This window comes from Phyllobates terribilis, unplaced genomic scaffold (genome assembly GCF_046119375.1).
Source record: "Phyllobates terribilis strain yellow unplaced genomic scaffold, ASM4611937v1 Scaffold_4__5_contigs__length_816908805, whole genome shotgun sequence".
NCBI lineage: Eukaryota > Metazoa > Chordata > Amphibia > Anura > Dendrobatidae > Phyllobates > Phyllobates terribilis.
In genome coordinates, this window is record NW_027362764.1 from 571742289 (window position 1) to 571769266 (window position 26978).

A 26978-nucleotide genomic window follows, 5' to 3' on the forward strand; every position below is an offset into this window, starting at 1 on the left:
GGAAATAAACATGTATATAACAAAACATGTGTAATTGCAATAATTTTCTTAGAGAAATACTTCATTTTCTGAAACAATTTCAAGTGTGCCAACACTTTCGGCCATGACTGTATGCAATTTATTCTAATGCAATTATGCCCGTAAGCATAAATTAATTCAGTCCTCACAGACATACCTGACTATTGGAGCAAGTTCTACATATTGGAATGCAAGCTTAAATTCAGCCTCGGCATTTGAAAACACACAGGCCTATGCCCCCCCCCCCCTCACCGACTTCTGCAGAGTGGGTCTCCATTACAAATATTCCCCTGTCTGATAAAAGAAATCAAGGTTTACTGCAAGACCAGGATCTGATACAGACAGAAGAGGGCCCATGTCCAAGAACAGTATATGGGCTCCTTGAAGCACAATAATGTACCCCTTTATGTTTCTGTGACGGAAGCTGCTTGTTGCTTTAGAAGTGAAAGCTGGCCCCCTTTCTCTCAAGGTTCCTGTGTGACTGCATAGATTGCACCAAAAGTATATCCGCCCCTGTGCAAGACCGATTTTAAAATTCTACCATTTTAAGGTTGACCATGTTTTGTGTCTGCCAAAACGGAGGCCAGACAGACTCCTTCAGACTCCTCCTTATAGTGAATGTTTCCGCTGGTAGATCTATCCAAATCACGCTTTTCAGGACATCTGCCGAAAGTCCTGATGGAGTCACAAATGTGTGGCCTGAATGTAATGTGAACCTGGCATAAGTTGTCATGTGTATGTACATGAGGAATAAAACAACACTATTTGTGGCTATTATATGACTTGAATGCTACATTTTTTTTAAAGTTTGGAATCCTCAACAGTTTCTCTTTGTGTATTCTGCCTCTTTCTCTCTCCAGTTGCCCCTCCTCACATCTCCATAGACTTCTATCTTTATCAAGTGTAATTTGAACCCTCACTAAAGGCAGATCTGTAGACAGATTTGAGCAGTTTTTAAAGGGAATCTGTTGGCCGGATTTCACATCCCAACTATTTATATGTGCATGTAGCTCTTTCAAAGACAAGTCCAGCAATACCTTTATATGGCCAGTCCGCTCCTCCGTTTCTGAGAAATCAGCATTTGAACAGTAAGGAAAATGAGGTTGAAGAACTATTGTGAAACTTATGCTATTTGAGCTCCATTCCCTGCCCAGCACCATCACTTCCTTAGGTGTGGACACACCATTTGTGCAACCTGTGCAGATACACAAGGGCCCAATAAGTAAGGGGGCCCACTTTCACCTCTAAAGCAGGTGGAATTGTGCAATATGATGAGTTATGAGACTGGAAAGGGCCCATTATTGTTCTTGTATATGGGCACGTTTCTGTCTATGTCAAATCCTATTTCTACTGCTTGACTAATGGCTCCTTAGCCTGAGGTCACACAGCATAGAAGCTGTAGAATCAGGAGGAGGCGGAACTGGGAGGGGAATAGAGCTGGAGTGACAGAGGCTTCAGATTATTATTATTATTATTTTTGAAGCACCAATAATTCAATGGTGCTACATATTTGGGTTGCATACATACTGACAGACTGGTACAGAGAAGAAGACCATGGTCTCATGGGCTTACAATATATAGAGTAATGGGGAAGGACACTGTAAGTTGGGGGCTTGCTGCAGTGCTCGTGGTAGAGAGTGACAATGGGTTTAATGCAGGCTGTAGACTTTCAGATCTGCAATAGTTCTTCACCCTCATTTACATATCAATTCAAATGGTGATTTCTCAGTAAGAAAGGAAGGGACTGGCCATGTAGGTATTACTGGCCTTGTCTTGAAAGAGCTACATTCGCATATAAATGGTTGGGGGGGGGGGAATCCTGCTGACAGATTCCCTTTAAGAGTAAATGATCAGTGCAGGAATAAGTGACTGATAAGTGAGAGAAGAAGGCATTTTTCCTTCGGAAGACATATTGTAAAGTTTCATGTCTTTAGAAGTGTAATTACTATTTAAGGTTTGTGAAGCCCCTATTCCACCTTATTTTAAGGAATTTTAAGGACCCCCTAGAAGTTATAGAGAGCTGAGACAGCGCCTCCCTTAGAGTATCAGCCAATATCTCCCATTGATATGCTCAGAGAATTTCTTTGTTTTGGCCAAATAACTTACTACTAAGAACGAAGTCAATATATGGTATAATTGCTCCCTGCTTATAAATCTTACTGTGTAACTTACTCCATTGTGAACAAATTGCACATCCTGAAGTCTCTACAAGACACTTGGCATGCAGTGACATGTGAGCATAGTTCTCTTTTGTTCTCGCTATGAAACATGGAGATGTTTATTTGAAGTTGGTTTCGCATTTGCTTGGATGCTGAATATTTGACCAGTGTTCTTGAATTAATTGCAGGCTCCTCTGGCAGCAAGTTGTAATACAATGGTAAAACAAGCGCAAACACAAATCCATTCAGATTTCCTTTTAAAGGAGATGTCCCATGCGAGTATACTAAAAGCACACCTTGTACCTTTAATCATACATGAGTCATTTGGGAGATGACAATGACAGCATGTCTGAGCCTGACTCAGGCCATAAGTGAGCCTGTCTGTGCTTTATTTCTGTACTTTGATGCAAACATCCTTCTCATACTTTGCACGTGATTAAGAATGAATTTAATTATTTGGCAACTTTACGTTTTGCAGCAATTTTTTTCTAAAGTGTCAGCTAATGGTGGATACATTTCACTTTGGCAGGTGCCAATAATGCAGAGCTCATGATAAACTAGTATGGTTTTTGCTTGTTTTTTTAAGTTACAGAGCAAGTGTTCAGCCAGAAAGAAAGATTGAGTGAGATCTGACAAAACATCAGATCGCTCGGACCAATGTTAGTCTATAGGGCCGTGCACATGTCCGATATTTTCCTCAGCCAGAGTCTGTCCAAGGAAAAATTTGCTGCAAGCTCGGGTTTGATCCAATATTCAGATCGCATTCGGCCATGCAATTCAATGAATGTGTTGAAACCATAGAACTGCACTTGGATGACATCTGAGTGCAGTCTAATTTCCACGGACTGACAGAATGTAGAAGATGGAGACATTTTTTTCCCCATCTCCTCCTCATCCGAGTGAATCGGATCGCACTATGGTCACACTCTGATCAGAGCTTGATCAGAGTGTGATTTGCATAATCGGCCCGATTCTCTCAGATGAGAGAATATACATCTGTCTGCACCAAAACGTGTTAGAGGGAACACGTCATGTTGAAAATGTTTTTTGATCCGCACGCATGATATTATAGAGCAGGAGGAACAGATTAGACTGATATACAGTACAGACCAAAAGTTTGGACACACCTACTCATTTAAAAATGTTTCTGTATTTTCATGACTATGAAAATTGTACATTCACACTGAAAGCATCAAAACTATGAATTAACACATGTGGAATTATATACTTTACAAAAAAGTGTGAAACAACTGAAAATATGTCTTATATTCTAGGTTCTTCAAAGTAGCCACCTTTTGCTTTGATGACTGCTTTGCACACTCTTGGCATTCTCTTGATGACCTTCAAGAGGTAGTCACCGGAAATGGTCTTCCAACAATCTTGAAGGAGTTCCCAGAGATGCTTAGCACTTGTTGGCCCTTTTGCCTTCACTCTGCGGTCCAGCTCATCCCAAACCATCTCAATTGGGTTCAGGTCTGGTGACTGTGGAGGCCAGGTCATCTGGCGTAGCACCCCATCACTCTGCCTCTTGGTCAAATAGCCCTTACACAGCCTGGAGGTGTGTTTGGGGTCATTGTCCTGTTGAAAAATAAATGATGGTCCAACTAAACGCAAACTGGATGGAGTAGCGTGCCGCTGCAAGATGCTGTGGTAGCCATGCTGGTTCAGTATGCTTTCAATTTTGAATAAATCCCCAACAGTGTCACCAGCAAAGCACCCCCACACCATCACACCTCCTCCTCCATGCTTCACAGTGGGAACCAGGCATGTAGAGTCCATCCGTTCACCTTTTCTGCGTCGCACAAAGACACAGTGGTTGGAACCAAAGATCTCAAATTTGGACTCACCAGACCAAAGCCCTGATTTCCACTTGTCTAATGTCCATTCCTTGTGTTCTTTAGCCCAAACAAGTCTCTTCTGCTTGTTGCCTGTCCTTAGCAGTGGTTTCCTAGCAGCTATTTTACCATGAAGGCCTGCTGCACAAAGTCTCCTCTTAACAGTTGTTGAAGAGATGTGTCTGCTGCTAGAACTCTGTGTGGCATTGACCTGGTCTCTAATCTGAGCTGCTGTTAACCTGCGATTTCTGAGGCTGGTGACTCGGATAAACTTATCCTCAGAAGCAGAGGTGACTCTTGGTCTTCCTTTCCTGGGGCGGTCCTCATGTGAGCCAGTTTCTTTGTAGCGCTTGATGTTTTTTGCAACTGCACTTGGGGACACTTTCAAAGTTTGCCCAATTTTTCGGACTGACTGACCTTCATTTCTTAAAGTAATGATGGCCACTCGTTTTTCTTTACTTAGCTGCTTTTTTCTTGCCATAATACAAATTCTAACAGTCTATTCAGTAGGACTATCAGCTGTGTATCCAACAGACTTCTGCACAACACAACTGATGGTCCCAACCCCATTTATAAGGCAAGAAATCCCACTTATTAAACCTGACAGGGCACACCTGTGAAGTGAAAACCATTTCCGATGACTACCTCTTGAAGAGAATGCCAAGAGTGTGCAAAGCAGTCATCAAAGCAAAAGGTGGCTACTTTGAAGAACCTAGAATATAAGACATATTTTCAGTTGTTTCACACTTTTTTGTTAAGTATATAATTCCACATGTGTTAATTCATAGTTTTGATGCCTTCAGTGTGAATGTACAATTTTCATAGTCATGAAAATACAGAAAAATCTTTAAATGAGAAGGTGTGTCCAAACTTTTGGTCTGTACTGTACACTTTTGTGGGAAAAGTTTCAGTAGTACTTGTATTGTATACATTGAATCCCCTGGTTTTTGTATGCTTACGAGTCCAGTGGCGGTCCTATTCCACGATTGTCAGTTTTTTCTGTATGACTTTGCAAGCACAGGCGGATGTCAGTCACTGAGTAAGACCACGCACTGGACTCATGTGCATACAAACACCAGGGATTTCAATGAATAAAAGCAAACTTTTCCAATAAACCTATATATCATTCTGCTCCGATGCCCCTTCTGTATACCATGCTGTCCACAGATCGGACTGCTTGTACAATGTGATAGGTTCCCATTAATATCTCAAGAATGGCGGAACATGTTTAACAGTAAATAGCAAAAGTGATTGTCTTCACGAGATAAATGCATCTATGAAGTTGATACTATCCCTTTAAGCAGTGGCGTAACTTGAAGCTAATGGGCCCGAATGCAAAAGCTCCAATGGAGCCCCAATTATTTCAAGTCTTTAACCCCTTTACCACCTTTGGATTTTCCGCTTTTGCGTCTTCGTTTTTTGCTCCCCCTCTTTCCAGAGTCATAGCTTTTTTATTTTTTGGTCAATATAACTATATGAGGGCTTGTTTTATGCGGGACGAGTTGTACTTTTGAACGACACCATTGGTTTTACTATAACATGTACTGGAAAATGGGGGAAAAAAATCAAAGTGCAGTGAAATTGCAAAAAAGGGGAATTCCACAATTGTTTTTTGGATTTTTTTTACCATATTTACTGAATGCTACAACTGACCTGCCATTATGATTCCCCATTACAAGTTCGTAGACACCAAACATGTAGGTTCATTTTTATTTAAAGTCGCCATTTTCCGAGAATCGTAGTGTCTCCACTTTTCGGGATCTAAGGCCGGGTGAGGGATTATTTTTTGTGCACCGAGCTGACATTTTTATGATACCATTTTGGGGTAAATAAGGTCTTTTGATCGCCCGTTATTGCATTTTATTACAATTTTGCGGCTACCAAAAAATCGTAATTCTGGCGTTTTGATTTTTTTTTTCATTACGCCGTTTACCGATCTGATTAATTCTTTTTATATATTGATAGATTTGGCGATTATGAAGGCGGCGATACCAAATATGTGTATATTATTATTTTTTTTATTGTTTATTTTGAATGGGGCAAAAGGGGGGTGATTTAAACTTTTATATTTTTAAAAAGTAATATTTTTATAAACCCTTTTTTTTACTTTACACTTGCTTCAATAGTCTCGATAGGAGACTACAAGCTGCGATCATTCGATCGCCTGTGCTACACACAGCGGGGCTGTGTGTAGCAAAAGTGCTCACTTGCTATGAGCGCCGACCATAGCATCCCGGCAATGACAACTTCAGGGGTCTCCTGCAGACCCTGGGTTGTCATGCCAATCGTCATGCCGATGGGCGGGATTAGTGATGTGCTTCTGGGGAGTGCATGTTAAATGATACGACCTTGGACATACTCATACGTCCAAGGTCGTAAAGGGGTTAATAGTATTGGTCTTTTCATATAGGCCAAAGTGACTTTTTGGGCCCGGGTGTGATTGCAATCCTTGAAGCTTTAAGGCATATGGCTTCTATGGAGTTCGAGCCATAGCCTGACTGCATGGATTGGAAGGAATACAGGCTGGGGCTTACTTTTGGGGAAGTCGGCTCCTTTTATTATTTCTAAAAAAAAAGCTGTAAAGTAGGTAATATAATCCAATCTTAAGAAGTTGAAAAATTTACAACGTGCTTAAAAATATATCTAAAATCATCAATAGCTAAGAAAGAAGAGGTCTATCATTCATAACCTAATAGACACATGGGTTATCGCTATGGCCAAGGTCACATTTGTGTTAGCCATTTCACTTTTCTGTTTTGTTGCTGCATGTTGTACCTGTTTTTCTGACAAATATGTAGGAATCTGCAACAATGGCTCTGAACAAATCCACCAAAGCAGATGTGAACAGAGCCACCTACTGTAATGGTCATATCTGTCGGCTTATGTTATAGGTAGGAGTCAGCACAGTCCGTGTCAACATGTCCTCTGCTCACCTTTGTCCTCAGCACCTTCTCTGTCCTGGAGTCCTATACCTTGTGTCTCACTGTTATTGCAGGAAGACGATGTTCTGTAATACGATCGCATTCGCACATAGAACATAGAGAAGGGCCAGAAGTGTTAATTGATCATCTTTGGTTTCTATTTCAGTATCTTCATGTATCACCACATACAAAAAGACACCTCCTCCAGTGCCACCCAGGACAACTACAAAACCTTTCATCTCCATCACTGCTCAGAGTAGCACAGAATCTGCCCAAGATGCCTACATGGACGGCCATGGACAAAGGGGGGATATGATCAGTCAGTCAGGGCTCAGTAATTCTACTGAGAGTCTGGACAGTATGAAAGCGCTTACAGCCGCTATTGAAGCTGCCAACGCTCAGATTCATGGCCCGGCCAGCCAGCACATGGACAACACCATGACCGTGAACTCCACGTCAACTGTTTCCACCATCACTGCGGATGACAGGAAAAGAAATCAGTTCAGGAAAAACTTATCCATTGGAATTCAGGTACTCCAGCCATTCTTCTACATCTCACATATTACTGAATTGTGACCAGAATTGCCGTATTCTGACCATCACAACACAAGCGATCTCTGAGCGCCCTGACACCCCAATCTGCGGCCACCAATAAAGCTATGTATAACACTAGAAGCACTATATGTGAAAGTCATAGCACATAAGTCATAAGAATATTACAATATATGTTTACATAATATATTTTCCCCCATTTTTCCATCTTTGAAGTTACAATAATTTCAGGACTAGCTATTATTGTAAGGATGATCAAATAAAGAAAGCAGCAACTTGATTGGTTGCTAAAGGCATCTTCCTCCCAATCTCCTTCCCATTCTTGTTTCTTTTGGGCCGGTTTTAAGGCATCTGTCAATTGAATGGACCCTCCTAAGTCGTCTATATGGTCATTTAGCTCACAGGAAGCTGAATAAAATGATTCCTTGATATCTGCGATCTGATGTCTTATTCCAGAGAAATCCATGTTTTTCTTAATATGTAAATGAGCTGTTCAGGACTATGGGCCAGACACTGATCTGCAGGAGAATCTGCCTCCAGGGATTATTTTATATGACAGGGGGAGTTACCAGGGTGAGACATGTAATGATTGACAGTCTGCTCTCCTGATCTACATGTCTCACACTGGTAACTTCCCCCTTTAATATAAAATAATCTCTGGAAGCAGATTCTCTGGGAGATCTATGTTCTGCCCAAAGATCTTAACAGCTCATTTACATATTAGGGAGGGGGGTTTTTAGGGGCGCTGGTGGGTATAGTTCAGTTTACCTGCAGCAAGTAGTAAGGGGCTCCATATACCACATAAGAATAAAACCAATAGTAAAAAGATCTACTGCGCTGGTATACTTAATTTAAAATGACACGAGAGGGTTAGTGGTAAAAAGAGGAATTTATTTATTTATACAAAGAAATTTTAAAAAATTATCTGATAAAAATGCAAGGTTAAAATTCATAGAGAGAGTAGTAGGGGTTCCTTTGAGGAATGTGCTCGGGATTCCAAGTTCTCCTAATTGGTTATTCTCGGTTAGTCCAGGACGTGCGAGTACCTGTGAAGGGTATATATATGCTATGGTAAGCTTTAAAATGGGCTGACAAATTACCTTTTTAGTATGTGGAGGTTCTAGTTACCTGGAAGGCAGTTAGGTGGAGAAGGAATAATCACAGGAGTATGGGCGTCTCTGGCTAGCTCTGCTGAAACGGTCAGCTGTGAGTAAAGAAGGGGCTAACTATTAGGAGACAGAGTGTTGCCACTTATTGAGAATAGGTTGGATATTTACCTGTGAAGATCTGAAATTGGTGATAAAACCTGTTAACCCTGTTTGAACTGGGGAGTCATTGTCCTGGGTCCGCCTGGAGGACTATATGGTAATGTTAAGTGGGAACTCAGAAAATAGAACGTACATAGATATATAGTACACAGTTTTGCACAATTAAGTACCTTACCCGTAGGGAGGTGGGTGTATGGATTCTAGGTGATACTTGTTATCCAATGGTGGTGGATCGTAGTCACAGTTTAGCCATCAAAGTTAATTTTTCAGACCTAGAGAAGCTATATGTCAACAATAATTAGTATAAAGATCAGTGAACACAGGGATAAAAGAGAGGGTAAGACTTTCTATTGTTATTATAAGCATTTGTTACTGTAGGGAGCCCAGCTTCTTTGAGGAGAGAAAATAGATGGTAACAAATCGTATAATCCAGGGAGTTGCGTGCTGCTGTGGTTTTTACCTTAGTCGACGTCCTATGATGGAAGACTTGCTTCGTGGAGTCAGGGTTGGTAAGTGTCTGGGCTGATGGATGTCGGAGTCCCGACCGGAGACTCCGGCACCCGCGTGCAGCGCCCGGAAGTAGAGAGGCGGTTTACACACTAGGACCTGCGTAGCGTAAGGTCCTGATTTGTCACGTGACTTGGAGACGGAGAGCAGGAGAGGCCAAACTTCCTACGCGTTTCGGATACTGCGGTATCCTTCGTCAGGGATGGTCATAATTCTCACTGCTCTCATTATATACCTATCAGAGCTGGTGGGAGGTGTTTATCATTAGTCATTATTGAAATCAAAAAGTTCTATACCGCTGTTTAGGCCTCTTCTCCACCTAACTGCCTTCCAGATAACTAGAACCTCCACATACTAAAAAGGTAATTTGTCAGCCGGTTTTAAAGCTTACCATAGCATATATATACCCTTCACAGGTACTCGCACGTCCTGGACTAACCAAGAATAACCAATTAGGAGAACTTGGAATCCCGAGCACATTCCTCAAAGGAACCCCTACTACTCTCTCTATGAATTTTAACCTTGCATTTTTATCAGATAATTTTTTTAAATTTCTTGGTATAAATAAATAAATTCCTCTTTTTACCACTAACCCTCTCGTGTCATTTTAAATTAAGTATACCAGTGCAGTAGATCTTTTTACTATTCATTTACATATTAAGAAAAACTTGGATTTCTTTGGAATAAAACATCGGGTCACAGATATCAAGGTATAATTTTATTCAGCTTCCTATGACCTATATGCCCATATAGATGGCTCAGGAGGGTTGATCCCACTGACAGATGCTCTTTAAAACAATGCAGAATTTAATAGGACACTATAGTAACTGAAATAATTAAAAAAGTATGAGCAATTCACCTAGAATTTTATTAACATTGATCTAAAATGTATTCCTGTCATTACACTGTTTCTTTATTAGAAGCATAGGTCTAAATTTCCTAATAAAGCCAATATTTTTCAAGGAGTGGTGCCCTTTTGTAACATTTGCAGATGTTATTTATTGTGGTTCTAAGAAATCTATATTACATTTACATTTATAGGGAATCTGTTGTTATTTCACAATACAAGCAGCATACATTGTTAAACAGATTCCTTAGACCTGATGAGGCAGGTGTATTTACTTTGAAAATCTATGGCAGAATAGCTGTTTAATCATTTTTGAAAGTTTTCCCACTCGATATTAAAATGAGCTAGATTTCATAAGAAGATAATCCTCATCTTAATCTTATCAGGATATACTCCAAAGACATAGTGATAGGGAATTTAGATTGTGAACACCAATGGGGACAGTGATGCCGGAATTAATGGTGCTATGTAAGCAAGTAAAATCATTATAAATATACAGCCATTAAGACATGAATTTTCAAAGTAAGTACAGCTAGCCTCATCAGGTCTAAGAGATCTTGATAGTAATATATGCAGTTTGGATTGTTGAATTTTGGTGACAGATCTGCTTTAATAATTTGAGAAAACTCCAAATAATATAAGGAAATGAAAACTCAAATTATTATAAAGAAAAATCACTGAAAAAAGTATTTATCATTGTGACTACACAATTCTAATCACACCGATCTGTTATTACTAGTAAACAATCATATTAGCTGCTTAATATTGTTTTTTAGGTTGACGGGCCAGAAGAAGCTGCGATCGCAGAGCAGAGAGAGGCCGCCTTCAGATATCAATCAGTAGGAATTCAAGTAGAAGAAGAAAGAGCGTAAGAAATCTGGATCTTATTTAATAGTACTAAGCTATAGTAAAATAGTCAATTTATAGGTCGTGTATACAGTTTAGTTTCTAAATAGTGATGTTATCCCTAGTCTTCTTGAATACTTATTCTTGGCTTATATTAGAGAGTAGAGATAAAGTTTGTCTGACATGACTAAGGTGTTTCTTAACTGTATGCACACCTAAGAATAAAATAAAATGTATCTAGTTCATGATGCAGCGTGTTTCAAACTTACGTAATGCAAGAAATAATAGGCCCATAAGTGTCACATAAAGAGAATAGTAGGAGTCAGCCATAAATCTAGGATTTCTATAATCTGAAAACTCACCATTTTATTCTAACAAATTGCCTTAATGATATCTAAAATCCTTATATTAAGGCCACGGCCCCACTATCAGTATTTGGTCAGTATTCGGTCAGTATTTTTTCTCAGGAGTGGGAGCCAAAACCAGGAGTGGGTGATAAATGTAGAATTGGTGACTTGTTTCTATTATACCTTTTCTCTGATTGTTCCTCATCTGGTTTTAGCTCCCACTCCTGAGAAAAAATACTAACCGAATACTGACCAAATACTGATAGTGGGGCCGTGGCCTCAGATGAAAAATTTCACAATGTGCGAAACGTGCATTAGAGTACTGGGCAGTGGTTTGCAGGACTAAAATATTGGTCCCAATTAATCAAAGTGTTTTCTCCAGAAAAATGGAATGAAACAGTTTGATAAGTCCCAAAGAAATTTTTCACAACAGTGTTGCGCAAAAAATTGTGACTTTTGGCATTTTTCCAACACATAATAAGCGGAGCTGGAGTGGATTCTAATTGATGACGAGCTATGGCGTTCCTTATTCCAGAAATCTTACTCCGGTCCCTGAGATTGAAAAAGATGTATGGTGAGGCGCATGGAGGCACATGCCACTGGTATGACGCACCTGATTCATTAAAGCCCCCGTCACACTAAGCGAGATCACTAGCGAGATCGCTGCTGAGTCACAAGTTCTGTGACGCAACAGCGACCTCAGCAGCGATCTCGCTACATGTGACACGTAGCAGCGACCAGGCCCCTGCTGTGAGATCACTGGTCATGTCGGAATGGCTTGGACCTTTTTTTGATCGTTGAGGTCCTGCTGGGTAGCATGCATCGCTGTGTTTGACACCTTACCAACGACCAACGACACATAGGAATGCATTTGCGTTGCATCGTTATACAGGTCGCTATGGGTCGCCGTATCGTTGCTGCGTCGTTGGGAAGATCTGACTGTTTGACATCTCACCAGCGACCACACAGCGACGCAGCAACGATCCCTGACAGGTCGTATAATTGTCGGGATCGCTGTAGCGTCGTTTAGTGTGATGGTACCTTAACAGGCGTGTGCCTCTTAATAAATCAGGAGCTTCTGGTTCCAACACATTCTTGATGAATTGGGCCATTGTGATTGGTGGGTGATTGTTATTATTTTATTACTTTGACACATTATTTTTGATTTTGGATGTACAAGGTGATTCAAAAAGCATGGTGCAAAATTATAGCCTCAGCATTTATAACCAAGAGAACAGAACACAAATTTATTAACATGAAAAGACACACTATCTATCCAAGTTGTATCTATAACCTACAGATGTTCAAAGTGATTTCCATTAGTCCCACGGCAGATGTCTAGGTGGTAGTCCAATTCTGTCCACATGCGTGTCAGCATATCCTCAGATATGGACTCCACTGTTTCAGTGATGCATTGACTCAAATCGATTCACCAATGTTGCGCGGACCTTCACGAGATTTCTTTCTGTGGGGCTACATCAAACACTCAAGTGTATCTTCTCCATCCTGACCTTCAAGCCACAGGATCTGAACGACCTGAGACAAGGCATCACTGAAATAGTGGAATTCAAATCCAAGGATATGGTGGCACACGTCCGGAAGAAGTGGACTACCGTCTATACATCTGCCGTGCCACCAATGTCAATCACTTTGAACATCTGTGGTTTATAGATTATTTTAAATGTGTCCATGGATGATGGATGATATCTCTCTGATTGATCCAGGAAATGAGAGCCAGAGAGCGGGTGCTCAATGACAGAAGACACGGCCTTCAAATATTTTATGGTGGATCCTGGGTGTGGACAGTTTATTCATGTCTGCTGGTCCAACAGGACAGAATAGATTAGTGCTACACTATTTTTTTTTTAAGTATCTGAATCCTTAAAGTTTTGTATGGCTTTAAAGTGAACTTGTCATGTGAAAAAACGCTATTAACCTGCTGTCAGTCAGTGCGGGGGTCGCGGTTACAGTCGCCGCTCTCTATACTAGAGCAGTGACTGTACTTGTGGTGACTGTTAGTAGGAGGAATAAAGTTAATTTCCTCCCAGCAGCGTGGGTCTAAGGGCTGGGGCTGGGAAGGTTCAGAATGCTATTAACCTGCAGATTAAACCCATATCTGCAGGTTAATAGCATTTTTTCACATAACAGGTTCCCTTTTAAGGGAACCTGTCACCATGAAAATGCAGTCCAATCTGCAGGCATCATGTTATAGAGCAAGGGGAGCTGAGAAGATTCAGTACAATCCATGTTTTCATCCTTTAATCCTCTGCTATATCTGGGATCTTCAGTCCAGTAGGCGGTCCTATTAGTGACTGACAGCTATCCCTGTGTGCACACGTATATAAAGAAAGCTGTCAGTCACTGACAGGACCGAGAATCCCTGAAAGGGTAGAGGATTAAATGTTTAAACACAAGTTGTACTGAATCTTTTCTCACAAAGTTATATCTCCATCTGCTCAGCTCCTCCTGCTCTATATCATGGGTCCTGCAGATTGTCCGGCATTTTCATGGTGACAGGTTCCCTTTAGTGATTTTCATCCACATTTTAAAAAAAGTTTTCTAATTCTTAGGCAGCCAGTTCAGTGTGCGAAGGTTTGGTTTTATGGCAGTAAGGCAGGGTTGTTTGCTTAGTTATTAACCAAGCTGCAGCGTTTTAGACTAACTCAAGGTTAACTAAATAAATAATAAATTCATAGATAAATAAATTAGGCAATGCATTTGTGATGAAAGCCGGCCGGTGGGTGCAGCTCTCTGGCGCCCCCTTACCTCTCAGGTCAGTCAAGGTACTGCACCTAGAGAAAGTAGTGCCAGGAAGCTGCAACCAGCGCAGGGAACACGGTAGTGTGTTATCCCTTCAACGTCACTAAACCGTAACGTCACTACACAGCACAACTCGCTAGCGCCCTCTTAGCCTCAGGTCAGTCAAGGAACTGCACCTAGGATAAGCGGTCGCCAGAGAGACTGTCCTGTAACCTACTGGGTATCGGGGCCCTCTGTAGTGAGGGCGGTATATATATCTTCCTTGGCCGCGCCAGGAATATATATATCTGAACCTCCGACCGTCACTACCAGCCTTCCCCAATCCCCAGTTGGTATGCTGCCACCAGTCCCTATTTTAGATATACGCCCAGTCCGTGAATGGGCCTATATCGGGTCAGGAACCAACCCTGGGTAGCGTTTTTGGCTTGAGCCGAGCTCACACGGACGTGCGTTCGTTATGCAGAATAAAAGGCAGGCCCACAATTACTTGAGGTAATTGATTATAATAATACACTAGATACACGATATACAACTAAATATACACAGGTATAAGGTCAGGCTAAACTATACAACAATGGAATACAACACACAGAATCACCACAGCATATCAGTTACCGGTTTCTTGATTTTCTTGTGACGCAGGGAGAGGATTCTGCGGTCGCAGGCACGGTTCTTTGTTACAGGCTGAGGCCTACCACCGCATGGTCAAACTGCTCCTCCCCTTGGTGGCCTCAGCTGGTGCTCAGATGTTCAGCACCCCACTCTTGGGTCAAGACTGACTTGTCTCTTGTCTGTCCTGCTATCTTACCTGCCCCGTCCCGCCCACTGCTGGTGAGGTCAGCTGACTCAGTCTCCACCCTCAGGTCTAACTTCGATCAGAAGCCCAAATTCTAAGGAACCCAATAACTTCTTCTGGGATGGTCTCAGGATACCCACAGGGGTTCCCACGGATTCGGGCCGCCGTAACCGACCTTTTGATATCAATTATGATACCATACGGTCCTCAGGAATGGCTCAGCGCTATATCTTGGCTTCCAGAGCACGTACAAACGTCTACCGCGGAGGCTTGTGTGCGCAATGGCTCCGGGACGCCGTGATATTTTTTTATTGGCCCATCCCACGCAACATGCGTGTACTATTCATGTTTCTATATCTTATGCCTCCATGCTTGTGACAGACAAAGAAACTAGTCCTATGGGACAAATGGTCAGGTACAGATAGACGAAGCACCCCCCCCTGCTGGCTGTGTTTCCTCTCGAAGTCTTTGAAGCTCCTAGCATTCAAGTGTTAAGTAGGCTTCTTATCTTACAGGAGCCTGGATGGGGGGAAACTATCTAGTTGACGTTTTAACAGAAGGTCCCAAGGGTGGGGGCTGCTGAAGTGTGGCCATCCCTGGATATGATTTATCATTACCAAGATGGCGGCTACAGGTTCATCACACCTCCCCCTATACGAGGGCGCGAGGGGGTAGCACATTCCTGTGTTCCCCCGTGCGTCCTTCTGCACCCTCCCCTTGCCGGGATAACCCGTCAGCGTTACCGTGGTCACGGCCTCTTCTGTGGCGAATGGAGAAGTGGTACTGCTGGAGAGCGAGGCTCCAGCGTAGCAACCTGCCATTCGACCCAGAGACCGTGTGTAACCAGCTGAGGGGGTTGTGGTCCGTCTCCACGGTGAAATGGCTCCCGTACAAGTAGGGCTGCAGACGCTGCAGGGCCCATACAATTGCCAGGCATTCTTTTTCCACCGTGGAGTAAGCCACCTCCCGGGGCAGTAGCTTCCTGCTCAGGTACAAGACAGGATGTTCCTGGCCTGTCGTGTTGACCTGACTTAGCACAGCACCGAGGCCAAAGTCACTGGCGTCGGTCTGTACCACAAACGGCCGGTCGAAGTCGGCAGCTTGCAGTACAGGGGAGCTACTTAGGGCGGCCTTGAGTGCCCCGAAAGCTGTCTCGCAGGCGACTGTCCAGTCGACTGCGACGGGCAGCTTCTTCTTGGTGAGGTCCGTCAGGGGCTTGGCCAGGGTGCTATAGTGTGGGACGAACCTCCTATAGTACCCGGCGGTCCCCAAGAAGGACATCACCTGCTTTTTGGTCCTAGGAGTGGGCCAGGATGCGATGGCATCCACTTTCCCCGGTTCTGGCTTCAGAACCCCCCCGCCTACCCGGTGACCCAGGTAGAGGACCTCACTCATGCCCAGCTGGCACTTTTCCGGCTTGATGGTCAAGCCTGCCCGGTGGATCCGACCGAGCACCTGCCGCAGGTGCTCTAGGTGATCCTCCCAAGTGGGACTGAAGACTGCAATATCGTCCAAGTACGCAGCCGCGTACCCTTCAAGTCCCTCAAGCAGCGTATTGACCATCCGCTGAAAAGTGGCAGGGGCATTCTTCATGCCGAATGGCATCACTGTGGACTCGTACAGTCCAAAAGGGGTGATAAAGGCAGAGCGTTCCCTTGCCGCGGGGGTCAGAGGAATCTGCCAGTACCCCCGGCTCAGATCCATGATGGTCAGGTACTTAGCCCCGGCCATCCGATCGAGCAGGTCATCGATGCGTGGTATGGGGAACGCATCGGTGGCCGTTACAGCGTTGAGCCCCCGGTAGTCCACGCAGAACCGTGTAGTTCGGTCCTTCTTTGGTACGAGGACTACAGGCGAGGCCCACGCGCTGCTGGATGCCTGGATCACCCCCAGCTTCAGCATCTCGTCTATCTCTTGGCGCATGTTTCCCTGCACCTCGAAAGAGACCCGATATGCTGAACGCCGGATCGGCGGGTGATCGCCAGTGTCCACGTCGTGGACAGCCATCTCAGTCCTTCCGGGCAGGCTGCTGAACAGCCCCCGGAAGGGGTGCAGGGTGGTCCCCAGCTGGGACCGTTGGTCCTCCGTGAGCTGGTGGCCAACCCCCACATCCTCGATGGACCCACCCGCCTTGGCTTGGGTGAGCAGATCCAGGAGGGTTTCTACCTCTCCTTCCTCGGGAAGGTTGCACACTGGGTGGGCAGTCGCTTCCCGCTCATGATGAGCCTTCATCATGTTCACGTGGAAGGCCTTCCTCCTTCCACGGGCGTGATCCAGGGTGACCAGATAGGTGACGGCATTGAGTTTCTGGTGCACGAAGTAGGGACCTTCCCAGGCTGCCTGAAGCTTGTTCTGTGGTACGGGGACCAGTACCCACACCTTTTGACCCACCTGGTAGGTCCTCTCACAAGCATTCTGGTCGTACCACCGCTTCTGGTCGGCCTGGGCCTGGGCCATATTGTCCTGCACCAGCTTTGCCAAGGCCATCATCCTGTCCCGGTGGCGCACGACATACTCGATGACCGACACCTCGGGGGTGGCCAAATCCCCTTCCCATGCTTCCTTCACCAGAGCCAGGGGGCCCCGTACCCGTCGCCCGTACAGGAGCTCAAAGGGGGAGAACCCCGTTGAGGCCTGCGGAACCTCCCGGTAAGCAAATAGGAGGTGTGGGAGGTAACGCTCCCAGTCTCTCCCGTGGGAGTCGACCAACATCTTAAGCATCTGCTTTAAGGTGCCATTGAACCGCTCACACAGGCCATTAGTCTGTGGGTGATACGGGCTGGCCACCAGATGTTGCACCTGCATTTGCTTACAGAGGGACTCCATCAGCCGCGACATAAACTGGGTCCCTCGGTCGGTGAGCATTTCTTGGGGGAAACCCACTCTGGAGAAGATCTCCAGTAAGGCGGTAGCCACCTTGTCGGCCCGAATGGACGACAAAGCTACCGCTTCCGGGTACCGGGTGGCATAGTCCACTACCGTGAGTATGAAGCATTTCCCGGAGTGGCTGGGAGTGGACAGAGGTCCAATAAGATCCACAGCGACCCTCGAGAAAGGCTCTTCGATGATTGGCAGAGTTACCAGTGGGGCTTTGGGGCGCGGCCCCGCCTTCCCCACCCTCTGACAGGTGTCACACGAACGGCAGTAGGCACCCACCGCGGCTCCCATCCCAGGCCAGTAGAAATGCTGAGCTATCCTGGCCTTGGTTTTAGCGATCCCTAGGTGTCCGGCCATCGGAATCTCGTGTGCGATCCGCAACAATTCCGCCCTGAACGGATAGGGTACCACTAACTGTCGGTCCCTGGGCCACGCCTCCGGTGAACCCTGCTGGACCGTTACCCGGTACAGCCGTCCCTGGTCCCAGACCACACGCTCGCAGTCTGACTCCATGGGAGGCTGTGCCGCCTGTTCCTTGAGAGCTTTCAGGCTGTCGTCTGCTTCCAACGCAGCCTGAAATTCCTGACTTGATGTGGCCAGAATCGACGAAACTGCCACATCCTCCGTCAGCCCCTCCGGGCATGTCACCTGGCCGCTGTCTGACCCGGCAGACACTTGGTCAGAAGTGGGGAAGCCGTCGGACCTCTGCAAGGCTCCTTGGGCTCCGGCGCTCCCACTCCTGGTGACAGCGGCTATGACCGCTGTGACCGTGGGTAGTGCCTGCTTCCCCTCTGTTTCTGACCAAGCCGCCCGATCAGGCAGGCTTCCTAGGCCTTTGGACATCTCGGATGTGGGGAACTCCTGCCCTGGGGTCTTACCTGGCGGCTCCTCTCTTGGGACACCCCCACCTCCCATGGCCTGTTCCTCCCCCTGCAGTGGGCCTATACTCAGCAGCCTGGATACCCCTGGGAGCCCTACACTGCCGGTAGCTGCCCCCCTCTCCATCCCTGAGCTTCCCTCTACAGAATCCTGCCCGCCCCCTCCCTCACCGGAGGACAAGAGGTCACGGCACGCCGGCTGAGCACCTCTGCGGGCATCCCCACACTCCCCACCTGCTTTCACTAACCCTGTTTGTGTTGTGTCTGTGCAGGTGTTACCCTCAGGTTTCACTCCCTCCTCCTCAGCAGGACACACACTACATACAACATGGTTGGCATTAGCAGCAGACAAATCAATACACTCTTGGGGGGCCGAACTTGGGGGTTCAGAGGGTACATACTGCGATACTAGACGCCCCAAGTCGGTCCCTAATAAAACATTTGCGGGAATATTTGGCGTTACTCCCACCTCCCGCATCCCCCTTCCGGCACCCCAGTCCAAATACACCATGGCAACGGGAAGTGCCGGCTCCACGCCTCCAACCCCGGAGACGGAAAGAGTCTTTCCTGGTACCAAGTCCTGGGGGGACACCACCTCAGGCCGTACCAGTGTTCGTTCAGCGCCCGTGTCCCGCAGTCCCATGACCGCAGAACGGCCTATGGTGACGGGTTGGATGTTATCCAGGGACCTACCACCACCCCCTCCCACACACAAAACATTGGGCGCTCTCTGGGACTGGGATGGGGTCTTTTGGCGCTGGGGACACTCAGCCCTAAAGTGTCCTGGTTTGTTGCATAGATGACAACGTCTTACGTCTGGTCCTTGCCTGGAGAGGGCAACAGGGGGATACACCCCTTGTGTTCTAGGGGCCGGGGAAACAGGGGCATGACTGGGCTTACCCCCTCTCCAGGTGCTGCTGGCAGACTTCTTCAGCTCAGGCGCCCTGTTATTGGCATACTCGTCTGCCAGGGCGGCTGTAGCAGAAGCCCCTGTTGGTTTTCGGTCACGGAGGAACTGTCGGAGGTCCTCTGGGCAGTTCCACAAGAACTGCTCCGTGACGAACAGTTCCTGGACCTCCTGGCGGGTAGTAAGCGCTAGACCCGAGGTCCAGTGCTCTGCGGCTCTCAACAGCGCCCGCATATGATCGGTCCAGGTGTCCTTGGGGCCACGCAGCAGGCTCCGGAACTTCTGGCGGTACGACTCGGGAGTGAGGTTGTACTGCCGGATCAGGGCCCGCTTGATGCAGTCGTAGTTCTGTTCCTCCCCGGCAGGTAAGTCCCCCAAGGCATCCAGGGACTTACCCCTCAAACGGGGGGTCAGGTATCTGGCCCACTGATCCCGGGCCAGATGGTGCTGAAGACAGGTCCGTTCAAATGCCACCAGAAAGGAGTCCAGGTCCCCATCCTTCTCCAGTAGAGGGAAGTCCTCAGCTCGGACTTTGGACGACTTGGTCTCCTGATGGGTTGGTTGCTCTAGCGGAAGCCCCCGCTGGGCCAGGTCCAGTTGGTGCTGGCGCTCCGCAGCTCGCTCTGCACGCTCCGCAACCTCCCGGCGCTCTGCAGCTTCACGCTCCGCAGCCTCCCGGCGCTCTGCAGCTTCACGCTCCGCAGCCCGCTCCGCAGCCCGCTCCGCAGCCCGCTCTGCACGCTCCTCCTCCGCTGCCTTCTCTGATGCTGCCAGGAGGGTTTTGTAGACGGCATCGCCATGAGACTGGAGACTTGCCATAGCCGCTTGTAAAAGGGCTTGTGATCTGGACAGGCTGGGCTGGGTAGGTGATGGGCAGCCCACTGCGGGACCGTATACTGGGGACTGGCTCCCTGAGGTGCCCGGGCTGGACTCCTCCTCGCCATGAGTAACAATGTCCTCCCCTCCTGCCACACGGACCGTAGCATTAGCCTCTTGCAGGGTCTTGCTCCTGGTGCCGTCTGCCATCTTGGTAACCGACACCGCTGCAACCCTGAGTTTGCACACACCTTGTTATACTTTTAGCCTGACCGTCTAACGTTGGGCTGACCTTAAGACTCCAGCAGTGGAAGTTACCACTGGCAGTCTTTAGTGCCTGGGAGTAGGGGTCCCACAACACTATTATTCTGCAATCCCACCGCTCTGCCACCAATGGGATGAAAGCCGGCCGGTGGGTGCAGCTCTCTGGCGCCCCCTTACCTCTCAGGTCAGTCAAGGTACTGCACCTAGAGAAAGTAGTGCCAGGAAGCTGCAACCAGCGCAGGGAACACGGTAGTGTGTTATCCCTTCAACGTCACTAAACCGTAACGTCACTACACAGCACAACTCGCTAGCGCCCTCTTAGCCTCAGGTCAGTCAAGGAACTGCACCTAGGATAAGCGGTCGCCAGAGAGACTGTCCTGTAACCTACTGGGTATCGGGGCCCTCTGTAGTGAGGGCGGTATATATATCTTCCTTGGCCGCGCCAGGAATATATATATCTGAACCTCCGACCGTCACTACCAGCCTTCCCCAATCCCCAGTTGGTATGCTGCCACCAGTCCCTATTTTAGATATACGCCCAGTCCGTGAATGGGCCTATATCGGGTCAGGAACCAACCCTGGGTAGCGTTTTTGGCTTGAGCCGAGCTCACACGGACGTGCGTTCGTTATGCAGAATAAAAGGCAGGCCCACAATTACTTGAGGTAATTGATTATAATAATACACTAGATACACGATATACAACTAAATATACACAGGTATAAGGTCAGGCTAAACTATACAACAATGGAATACAACACACAGAATCACCACAGCATATCAGTTACCGGTTTCTTGATTTTCTTGTGACGCAGGGAGAGGATTCTGCGGTCGCAGGCACGGTTCTTTGTTACAGGCTGAGGCCTACCACCGCATGGTCAAACTGCTCCTCCCCTTGGTGGCCTCAGCTGGTGCTCAGATGTTCAGCACCCCACTCTTGGGTCAAGACTGACTTGTCTCTTGTCTGTCCTGCTATCTTACCTGCCCCGTCCCGCCCACTGCTGGTGAGGTCAGCTGACTCAGTCTCCACCCTCAGGTCTAACTTCGATCAGAAGCCCAAATTCTAAGGAACCCAATAACTTCTTCTGGGATGGTCTCAGGATACCCACAGGGGTTCCCACGGATTCGGGCCGCCGTAACCGACCTTTTGATATCAATTATGATACCATACGGTCCTCAGGAATGGCTCAGCGCTATATCTTGGCTTCCAGAGCACGTACAAACGTCTACCGCGGAGGCTTGTGTGCGCAATGGCTCCGGGACGCCGTGATATTTTTTTATTGGCCCATCCCACGCAACATGCGTGTACTATTCATGTTTCTATATCTTATGCCTCCATGCTTGTGACAGACAAAGAAACTAGTCCTATGGGACAAATGGTCAGGTACAGATAGACGAAGCACCCCCCCCTGCTGGCTGTGTTTCCTCTCGAAGTCTTTGAAGCTCCTAGCATTCAAGTGTTAAGTAGGCTTCTTATCTTACAGGAGCCTGGATGGGGGGAAACTATCTAGTTGACGTTTTAACAGAAGGTCCCAAGGGTGGGGGCTGCTGAAGTGTGGCCATCCCTGGATATGATTTATCATTACCAAGATGGCGGCTACAGGTTCATCACAGCATTGATTTGCCAGCCAGGCTTCCGTATATGCCATTACAAGAGTCCAGCCATAAGGTTATCTGGGTGGAATGAGCTGTTTTATTCTTGCTGCCTTTGCAGCTACGGAGGAATACAGACAAGGTGAAGAGGTCGTCTTAAGATGTCTTCCTTTAGCATATAGAATATATTAGAGGGACTGCCAAATAATAGATAGATGCAATATGTGGTTTAGCATTATCTTGCTGAAATATGCAAGGCATTTCTGTGAAATATATGTCGTCTGAATGGGGGCATAAGTTGTTCTAAATCCTCTATATAATGCTCAGCTTTGATTTTGCCCATGCTGTACGCACTAGTGCAACCCTATACCATCAAAGATGCAGGATTTTGAACCGTGCGCTGATAATAAGCTGGATGGTCCCTCTTCTCTTGAGTCTTCAGGACCGTGGTTTCCACAAAGAATTTCAAATATTGATCCATCTGAGCACAGAATAGATTTCCATTTTGCCTCAGTCCATTTTAAATGATCTTTGGCCAGGAGAAGACGGCAGCATTTCTGGATTGTGTTGATATATGCTTCTTCTTGGCATGATAGAGCTCTAACTCGTATTTTTGGATCGCATGACAAGCTGTGTTCACAGACAATAATTTTTTTTAAGTATTCCTAGTCCATGCAATGATTTTCATGACTAAATCACCTTGTATTTAATGCATTGCGGCCTGATGGCCCATTGATCACGGGCATCCAATATTGCCCGCCGGCCTTGTCCCTTATGCACATAGATTTCTCTCAAATCTCTGAATCTTTTAATGATATTATGTACTGTAGATGGTGGGATATTAAAAACCTTTGCAATTTTAAATTGAGGAACATTTTTCTGAAATTGTTTCACAATTTTTAGATCCACTATTTCACAGACAAGTGAGCCACTGACTATCTTCCCTTCTGAGAGACTCTGCCTCTCTAATATGCTTTTTTATACAGTCATGTGATTCAGCTGAAAATTGACTCTCCAGTTGTTTTTCATCAGTACTACTTACTTTTCGAGCCTTTTTTTAACCGTGTCCCAACTTTTTTTAGATGTGTTGCTGCCATTAATTTCTAAATGAGTTATTTCTTTCAAATGAAAAGGAAAAATTTCTAACTTTCAACTTCTGATATGTGTTCTATGTTCTGTGGTGAATAAAATATGGCTATAAGAGATTTCCAAATGATTGCATTCATGTTTTTTTTTTACATTTTACACAGCGTCCTAACTTCTTTGGGGTTGTAGAAATAAATGTCATTATTATGATAAATTTACTTCTAAATATCTTTACTTAAGCAAATCACTCCATTATGTAATAATGACATAAATAAATGGCCTAGAATGTTAATAGGCCAAGTACCTGTGACATGTGCAGTAGGAAGCTCTGCTCCTTCCCTTCATATGTAGGAAAATGTGATCCCAGTGTATATTGTGATCTTATACTGGAGATACCAGGGATGCTGAGGTAAGAAGAGGCTGCTCACACTGATGGCCACCTTGTCTATCTGATCTAATAGTGGAGAAACCAGGGATGCTGAGGTAAGGAGAGACCACTCACACTGCTGTCCACTCTGTCTGTCTTATCTAATACTGGAGATACCAGGGATGCAGAGATAAGAAAAGACTGCTCACACTGCTGTCCACCCTGTCTATCTGATTTAATACCAGAGATACCAGGGGTGCTGAGGCTGCTTACACTGCTGTCCACCCTGTCTATCTGGTGATCTAATACTAAAGATACCAGAGGTACTGAGGTAAGAAGAGGCTGCTTATTCTGCAGTCCACCGTGTCTATCTTATCTAATACTGGAGATACCAGGGATGCTGAGGTAGGAAGACACTGCTCACACTGCTGTCCATCATGTCTTTCCTACCTAATACTTCACATGATAGCGGTGCTGGATAATAGAGTGTTGTGGCTAAGAAGAAGCTTCTCACACTACTGTCCACTATGTATTTCTGAATGTTGATAATGTATATCACATACTGTCGAACTTTCTCCAGGTCACAACAGCACAGCTTCCTTCTGCACATGCTCACAGGGACCTGTCATATTAAAATTCTAGTGCAGGCTTCTGTCATTGCAACAAGTTGCCTGCCATTTTAATGCTTTCTAATGATTACAATGATTACAACACTAAACAAAGCAAATGTGATTTGTTAATTAAAGCAGACCTTAATTCATACATTAATTTATAGATCTCTTAGATTTGATAAGGATGCTGTATTTACTTTGAAAAGCCTTATCAGAATGGCTGCATACTCCTTTTATCAAAGATTAACTGAATCTCCATCCACCTAGCCAGCTTGACAAATCCACATTACTCCTCTTTCCTGGTGCTGCTGAGGTCTCTCACAGCTCAGGACAAGCCGCAGCTGTCAATCAGGCTCTGGGTGGAAATTTAATACATTTGGACTCATCAGCTATTTCACTTTATAGCATAATTCATAAAATTCTGATCTTGAATTCAGGATTATAGAGACATTTTGACATGAATTTTCAAAGTAAATACACCAGCTTCATCAGATATAAGACATCTGTTTAATTATGTATACAGTTTTTATGTATACCGATCCACTTTAGAGTTATTTAGGAATGTATTTCTAATGATAATTCTTTTGTCTACCCAGCTCTTTTTCTATTCCTATAGAACCCCTACAAAGTTTATTTCGGACTACCTCATACTTTAAGGATTAGAGAAGTATTCTGCTTTGGACAAATCCTACTTATTAGAAGCTGATCACAAATAGCCTGAACCCCCAGCCATGCCTATTGTAAAAGTCCTTACAAGTGGCATTTAGAATTAACAATACAACACAAATCCTTTTTTATGGATGTAACTTTGTTACACCCTCTCATTATCACAACCCCACTAGCCAGGGACTCATCCAGTCTCCTAAACAGTTCCGAATTTAGAATAAGACATTAGGTTTTAGCACTGGACCCCAACAATAACCCTTTTATTTCTTTAACCCTATAAACTACATGTGTAAAATTAGTAAATGGCCATAGATGGATCCATAAATATTGAGCCGTCTCCCTCTTCTGCCTCAATAAGTTGCCATAAATGTTGAACATATATTCTTCTTCTGAAGATGAAATCACTACCTTTACTCTAAGTTCAGCTTTGCTGTGAATTATTTTGGTTCCCCTCTGGTTACTGTCCTGATCGGAGCAGGAAGTGGTACTTGTTCTGCCAAATGTGATAAGTAATACTTCTGTAATACCATGCATCATCAGCCAGTGAGCATTCATCAACCACATATAGTATTGTGAGCATCGGGGGTCTCTGTCATTAAGGTTATCAGACTGACATACAGATCAGAAGTAAGGTTGCTCTATAGCCCATCATATAGGTCTAATGGTCACATTGGCCCATTGTGAGTGAATACATTGGGTCCTGATGAATTAATATATTTAGATAAATTCCTCACGGGGTTGACAACTGTCGAGAAATTCCTGGACGGTCCATAAAAATAAGGCACTTTTTTGCCCTGTCCGTAAATTTTTTTTTAAGGCATCCATGATTTTTTCGAGGCTGAAGAAACTAATTGACTGTAATTGACTGAAACTAATTGACTGTAATTAGCATTATTTTCCAATTTACAGTGAATACAGCTTATGTTTTCATATCATAATTATGGACTGTAGATGTGGATCACTTATAATCTTAATGATTTATTACGGTTTTCCAATGTGTCCGTAAAAAATATTGTCTGTCTGTGATTTTTTCATAAGCTTTCTAGAAAAAATAAAAAGTTATGTTGGCCACCCGGTTCATGACCTGATTACATAATTGATGGTCATCTGCATAATTTCAGTCTATAATTTGCATTGAGCAACATATAATATTTAGTTGCTCCTTAGCAGGAAACTACAAGCTGCCCCTTTGTTAGTAGTAATGAATGTTGACCTAGTGACAGCTTGTAATCTGCTGCTGAGGAGCAAGTGTGGATCAACTGACAGAATTATACAGAAACTCACAGATCGAAGAATGATAGAATGTTAGAGTTGGAAGGGATCTCTGGGGTCATCGTGTCCAACCCTCTGCTCAATGCAGGATTCACTAACTGGATCTGGAATTGGAAGATCTAGGATTGTGTTCTTAATTCTATATTATCCTTATTTTGAAATAAGTTTAATTTACATAAAAAAAAAAAAAAGTAAAAAGCGAGAAAAGATAATAAAGGTGCATTCATTATCCTCCCTGGAAAGCTACCCCCACTGATACTAATGGAAGGAATGTCACAGCTTGTTTTGTCTCATGACCTTTTAACCTTCTTCTTGACCGGTCACTCATCACTGCCCTCTGTTCACTTCTCATGGGAGGATCTCGGTGCTATGTATCCTGCAGGTCTAAAGGATTTACAGCTGACTTGTCTTCAGAGCTGAACACAGTTGGACTTAGTATAGAGTATAGGAGAATGACTTTATCATTGGACTCCATTGCGTTTTAAGGTGCACTTCCAGCACATTCTCACTGTGTCAGTACCTTTATAAATAGACACATTTGTAACCCCCTATTTTCTGGATTTTTGGACATAACACAGACATACTGTAAAGTCCATTATAACAAGGGATATAACTTACAGGAAATAACTAGTCTGGAATACAAAGATTGATATACAAATACTGACTAATATGCTTCCATTACCCTTAAAGGGGTGGTCCGAAACTAATTTTGATTTTTATCCTGTCTCTCTATTTATTTTAATAATATAATAGTTTTTCTAATATGGCTTAATTGAAAAGTCTATAC

General features: G+C 45.0%; 1 protein-coding gene across 6 annotated transcripts in view; it reads left to right on the forward strand.

Moving 5' to 3' along the window:
* DLGAP1 (DLG associated protein 1) overlaps positions 1-26978 on the forward strand; it is an 834514-nt gene that overhangs the window by 719622 nt on the left and 87914 nt on the right. For all 6 annotated transcript variants that reach the window (XM_073679102.1, XM_073679101.1, XM_073679106.1 and 3 more), the window contains 2 exons: positions 7100-7464; positions 10884-10975. In XM_073679102.1, the coding sequence (XP_073535203.1) occupies positions 7100-7464; positions 10884-10975 (457 nt within the window). The remainder of the gene's footprint in view (positions 1-7099; positions 7465-10883; positions 10976-26978) is intronic.